Source organism: Labrus bergylta, chromosome 6, assembly GCF_963930695.1.
Source record: "Labrus bergylta chromosome 6, fLabBer1.1, whole genome shotgun sequence".
Classification (NCBI taxonomy): Eukaryota; Metazoa; Chordata; class Actinopteri; order Labriformes; family Labridae; genus Labrus; species Labrus bergylta.
The window spans coordinates 767,024-773,637 of NC_089200.1; the positions used below are offsets into that span (position 1 = coordinate 767,024).

Consider the following 6,614-nt stretch of genomic DNA (forward strand, 5'->3'; position numbering starts at 1 on the left):
TTTCATATATCATATTTAATATACCTTTATATAATGTATAAATAAAGAAGCTTCACAGAGAGGAAACATTAACTGTCAGCACTCGTCAAGTGTTTCTAATTCGTTTAGAGGAGAATATACTTTAGACTTCACACTGAGCTCGAGGTTAAATATGAAATAAATCAGAGCACAAATAACGACAGTGTTTTAAACTTTAGAGATCTACGATGGATCAAATGATTTATAATAAATAATAAAATAAAATAAAAATCCCAATTTCCACAAACTCTGTGCTGCATTAGAATTTTGAGTAGAAAGTACATTTCTTTACAGACGAGCTCAATGCAAACAGAAAAAGAAAAAGTCGGTCCGTCAGCGCAGCTCACTACGCCGCTTTTTGCTGCCACACATTGTCGATGTTCCTGTTTCCACAGCGAGCGCCGTCGTCCGTCTCCAGAGCGTGCCAGCGGCGCTGCTACACTCTGCTCTGTTTCAAATAAGTCTATTTTGGATGGAGCTCGCTGCAAGCACGCGTCAAACTGAACAGAATAGATCGACCCAAACAGAAAGTGAGACAAGGAAACGCACAGAGCGTCTGGTTAATTTCAAAATAAAATCCAAGATAAAGACTCCTGATGGTATTTTCCATCACTTTATCAACATGACGTCAAAACAGAATGAACAACAAATCATCAGAAAGACAAAGCTACCATGGACCGCAGGGAGTGTGTGGAGATTGGGAGACCAGGTTTACCGTCAAATCTCTGTACCTGGTTCTCCAGGTGATGTAGTAACCCGACAACAAGAGTCAAAAAGCACCAACAAGGAAATGAAGAATCTCTGAAATCTTAAACACAGCTGTAAAAAAACAAGATTTCAAATTCTTCTATAAACATCTTTCTAAGAAAAGATACATTATAATGTATGTTTGGTCGCTTTATTTTGAAAATCCAAAGGGGGACTGAACACACTGAGCCGGTGTTTGTGTCTCTTTAATGGGTCCGTTTCCTCAGTAACCACGCCCATCTATGATGTCACAGTGTCCCTGAGCACACCTGTACCTGGCTGCAGCTAAGTGAGAATCAAACTTTATTTTGAAAAACATCTTTCATTACTTACTACGATGAGTTTTGGCAGAGAGCTGGAATTCCTTCGGAGGACTTTTACTTTGGTATTGCTGTGCGCGTGTGCACTTCCTGTGTGTCACCACTTGATGAAGACGAGTGCGGCGAGCACTGCGTATCCGAGGATGAGGAAGAGTACTTTGAGCAGCCGGTCCTGTTTGCCCTCCAGCTCTCGGGACAGAATCTCAAAGAAGGTGACGAACAGGAAGGTTCCGGCGGCGAGCCCCTGCAGCACGACCGACACCACGCTGCCCGCCAGCGTCTGCGCCGACTCGATGCCCATCCCCACCACTATCCCCAGAGGAATCATCAGGCTCACCGTCACGCCCAGCTTGGCGGCGTCCTTCATGCCGAGCGACGCCTTAGCCACGCTCACTCCGAGGGCAACGGCGGCCAGCGTCTCGTGCACGGCCACGCCCAGGAAGAGGCTGCTCAGCTTGGCGCCGTCCTCCTGCAGGCCGAGCGCCAAACCCTCGAACACGGAGTGAGCCGACAGAGCGAGGACCAGGCTCGCCAGCCGCAGAGGCCCCGCCCCCGCCAGCTCCGCGGGGCTGAAGTGTCCGTGCTGGTGACCGTGAGAGTGGCGCCTGTCCTCTGACCTTCGCGCTGACGAGATAAAGGGCGTGTCGTACTCGGAGTCGCTCCCGGCCTCGGAGCCGCCGGCATTGAAGGTCTCCAGGTCGATGAAGGACGGTTTCTCCTTCCTGAAGGTCAGGACGGTCTGCTCCACGAACACGGTGAGGAAGAAGCCGAGCATCATCATGGTCTCGGCCAGCGGGAAGTCGCTGCTGATCTTCAGCTGCTGGAAGACGTCGGACACCTGAGGGGGAGACAGAGCGAGGATCAGCTGAGGGAGGAGTCACACATCTGTGTTTTTACTGCAACACAACGTCACCCTTTCAAAATAAGAGAGATGTTTGATACACAGTTTGGACTTTGGACAAAACGTGGCCTCACTTTTCAAAAGTGGGATTAGGCCGGGTTCTAGAATGCTCTGATTGGGTGGGGGGCATTACGTCATGTTGACTGGTCACTTCCTGCCAAACTTCTCTCACAGACAGAGAGAGAGACAGAGAGACAGAGAGACAGAGAGACAGAGACACAGAGAGAGACACACAGACAGAGACACAGAGAGACAGAGACAGACAGACAGAGAGAGAGAGAGAGACAGAGACAGAGCGAGAGCGAGAGCGAGAGAGAGAGAGAGAGACACAGTGAGTGTGTGTGTGTCTTTTTGTCTGGGTCTGTGTGTGTGTGTGTGTGTGTGTGTGTGTGTGTGTGTCTTTTTGTCTGGGTCTGTGTGTGTGTGTGTGTGTGTGTGTGTGTGTGTTACCTTGTCTCTGACGGCGGGCAGCAGGGCGTTGAAGCAGGTAGCGAGGAACACGCCTCCTCCAAACGAGTTGCAGAGAGACAGCGCTCTCCTGTATCTGTTCGCTTTGTCGTAGTCGACCAGCAGGAGGCGCACTGGGACCAGCACGCCCGCCAGCATCAGGCCGAACAATCCGAGCAGGCCGAGCAGCTTCGCCACCAGGATCTCCATCCTGAAGCTCCGCCCACCAAACACTACGGCGTCACTACTGGTGCTGCTGGGACATCTCTACTGGTTTCACTGGGACAGAAACAATGAGAGGAGGGGGAGACGTTAAATAAACAAACCACTGAGGAACTTTTACTTTAGTGCAGCTTCTTATCTTATTTTGAAAATCATGTGTTTCCTGTTCTGTGTTTAACAGTTTAAATGTGTCCCATTGTGTTTTAAATGTAATATATGAATATATATATATATATATATATGACTATATATATATATATATATATGAATATATATATATATATATATATATATATATATATGACTATATGAAGATGAGTTCAATGGATACGGTGCTTATCGTTTACCTCCCTTTCACTGTTTTATTTTATTTTATCATGTAAATTATGAGAAGCTATTTAAACTGGTGAACTGCACTACTTCAGTTATGACCTCAATATGTCTCAATGTCTGGAAATTATTCTGATGTTTTGTTGTTGATATTTCTTCTGTTGAAAATGTAAGTGGCAAAAAAAAGAAAGATGAGTTATCATGGAACCAGAGGAGGGGGAAAGGGGGCTCAGTGGGAGGTATCTGTCTGTTACCACGGCAACAAAAAAGAAGTCCTAGGTGCCAGATATTGTGTAATTTTTTTGTTTTCGATTATCAATAACTGCAGGCAAATTCCTGTAAACTGACTTCATTGTGCATTTTGGCCGGTCTGCAGGAACTTGCCTGAAGTTGTTGAACACCTGTCTCATGAAATGAATGAAGCTTAGTTCCCAGTTTCAATACGTGATTAAAATGTGTGTCAGTAATATATCAAACTATATCAGTCATCTCTGGGGAGACACTGGGAACGCTATCTTTTATAATATTAGTTGTTTTTTGTGTTTTTGATTAGTTGTTTTGATCGTTTTTTTTTAATGGACCCCTGAGACCAGAACCATTGCAGTACGTGGACTATGGGAATGCATTAGGACCGCGCAGCCACTAGGGGGCCCCCCACGCTGCAAGTTCAGCCTCTATAAACATTATATAAAATGACCTGTCTGTTGGAGCCAGCCGAGTGAAGAACGTATCTGCTTAAAATGAAATGTAGGATATAAGCAAGACTATGCTGCTGTGATCGTGTTTGTGGGGAAATCAAGTGATAGTCATCATCGGGTCGTCACGCAGGGAGTGGCGTCTGACGACAGGTATGAGATCACAATGGCCCAATTTATCATTTTACTTATTATTGTTTTAGGTCGATGGTACGATCATTTATATGTCGAGTTTCGTTTCATTTTCAATAACTTTTGTTTTGTTTGGTTTTGTTTGCATTTCTTGGCTCTGAGTGTTTATCTTTTGTTTTCATCTCCTGCAGGTTTAACTGACTCTGAGGGAGGATTTATGAATCTAACCTGTTCTTCCTCTTGAAGTGAAACACACTGATGCTTCTCTACAGATCATCTAAAAGGGTTTGGAATCCCTCCGTTGTAGTTTGACAAAATAGACCCCCCCCCCCCAAACAGCATCTTGCACAGGGCCCCCAAACAGCATCTTGCACAGGGCCCCCAAAGAGCATCTTGCACAGGGCCCCCAAAGAGCATCTTGCACAGGGCCCCCAAACAGCATCTTGCACAGGGCCCCCAAACAGCATCTTGCACAGGGCCCCCAAAGAGCTAGAAACGGCCCTGAGTGTAAATAAAGACGATGATGATGGTATCATTTAAAAATGTGGTATTTTCCGATAATGAGGAAAACGTTCGTTTTGAAGAAACACCCGGTATGGATATCAACCGGACAGATTCTTCTTCTTCTTCTACTTTAAAGCAAGTTGTTTGATGAAGACGGAAGTCTGTATGAATGTGCACTTTAATTGAGCATTTTCAATTAAGTTGCATATTTTTAAAATGACAATAAAAGCTTTCTGTACAATTATTTTCTTTAATTAACTCCATTAAACTGAACGTTTCCTCAAACTTCTCAGTTTCTTAAGGAGGAAGTGAACTGTGTAATTCATCTTTTCAAAGTAAAGTAATAATTAAATAAAGTCAAGCTTACAGTTCATTTGGCTTTTTGGTTTATTCCGTTTTTTACACCGTTATTATAACGTCGTTGCTGCAGGTGCTGAACGTCAATTCCCCTTTTATTAGCCCTGCTTCCTGTAAACCCTTCAAAATAAAAGCAGTTACCGCGCTCCTAAACCGAATACGGTTTTCGGGTTTAAATTAGCACCTCTCATTAAACATCACTCTTATTGATATCTGTATTATTCAGTATTAATCGATTAGTTAATCCAAAAAACCTTAAGTGTAGGTTAAATAAATATTACACCCATTTCCGGTCGGCTCTGCCTACCCGCGGCCAGCTTGACGGAGGAAGCTAAGCTAGCCTTCGTTAGCCCCCCAGCAGCTAAAAACGCGACATATAGATAAAGAGTTTTTTAAAGACAGATGTTGTTCTCGTGTTCGTGTTTCAAAACACACAGCGACATAAACTTCAAAGAAATATATTCAACTCTAGACACATAAAACAAGGGCCATGTTTACCTGCAACGAGCCTCCGACCACTTCAGCAGCAGGTGTATGACAGCACTTCCTCCGTTACGTCATCGGTCCTTCGGCCGCTGATTGGTAGATCTGTCGATGACGTAAGTCAAGAAGAGACGGTTATTTTGTTTTCTAAAGTATATGTTTTGTCTCTTAAAGGACATATATTCACTTTAAAGAGAAGAAAGAATTAAAGAATCTTCTTTTTTTAGTTTTTTGGTTTTCTACAAATATTACATTTCGTCATCTCGTCAAAGTGATTTTTTTAGAAGTAGAAGCGTCACAGGAGAACGATCGTTTATGTTTTAAGCCCTGCTTCTTTTTAATTTAGGACTTTTCTTTAATAATGTAAGGTGTTTACAATTATTTAAAACAGTGGTTCTTAACTTAAGGACCCATCTTCAACTCTTTAGTGATTAATAGCTTCACAAATTTAATAAAGAAATTCAATTTTAAAAGTGCAGATTTGCCCTGATACGGAAAAAACATCATAGTATGTCAACATCACAAAACATTATTTCGGAATTGTGTTTCAGTTTTTGATGGTTTCCTGCTTTCGTGTAATCAAAAAAAACAAAAAACAGTACGAGGAGTGGCTGCAGGGTGCAAAGGCAAAAGGAGGGGCGTCACACGTGCTTAGCCTTTTCTTTAAAAGTGAATTAGAGCAGCTTCAGGTGGTGGACCCAGTCTTGTTTTTGTTCATGCTTTCGTGCACCAAGCATCATCCTCCGGTGTTGAATAACGAAGTCGATGCTGAAGTGTAACATCCTGCAGTTCCTGGAGTGTCCACTAGAGGCTGGCTGCAGAAGCACAGGAAGTCACATACACACCCATTCTAAAAAGCCTGTTTTTACAGCTAACGAAGCAGCAGGAGCAAATAGAGGTTAAGTGTCTTGTCCAAGGAAATGTCAGACATATTGCTGCAGAAGCTGGGGATCGAACCCTCTACCAACCATTTGAGAGACAGATGACTCTACCAACTGAGCCACAGCCACCTCAGAGGTCTGAACGGTTGTTAAGGTGTCACTTTGCGCCCTGAGCTGAGTCGTTCTGACAGAACATTTCTTACCTTTTTTTAAAAATTGAACAATCGATGATGTGATGGCAGAAATAAGCAGATTAACCCAGAATGAAACTCATCATTGGTCGCATTATTTTACATGAACGAGCTCGAGCAGCTCCCACTGAGGAGTCAATCCAATGACAGAATGAACAGCAGAGGAATATTTCATACTTTTAATATTTTACATACATGTTTATCATTAGCACTCACAGAACATTCAGGACTTCCTGTGGTTTATATAGAAATGTGTTTCCTTTTAAACCGTGTTAAACATGAAGCAGCTTTGCTGTGAATGAGGGCGGTGGTTTCCAAACCTTTTTTGACCCCTGACCTTCCTTTGACTTCACAAAACTCCAGGGACCCCAGATACCTGCCCAGAT

At 43.5% G+C, this 6,614-nt stretch overlaps 1 protein-coding gene across 1 annotated transcript; it reads right to left on the reverse strand.

The window, feature by feature from the left end:
- On the reverse strand, nucleotides 1–5,315 carry LOC110002657 (zinc transporter ZIP3). The gene is made up of 3 exons (XM_065956396.1): nucleotides 5,172–5,315; nucleotides 2,437–2,712; nucleotides 1–1,923 (listed from the first exon to the last, which is right to left on the reverse strand). Exons 2-3 carry the CDS (start codon nucleotides 2,641–2,643, stop codon nucleotides 1,183–1,185), a joined length of 948 nt encoding a protein of 315 aa, XP_065812468.1. The 5' UTR covers nucleotides 2,644–2,712; nucleotides 5,172–5,315; the 3' UTR covers nucleotides 1–1,182.
- Between the last annotated feature and the right edge of the window lie 1,299 nt (nucleotides 5,316–6,614).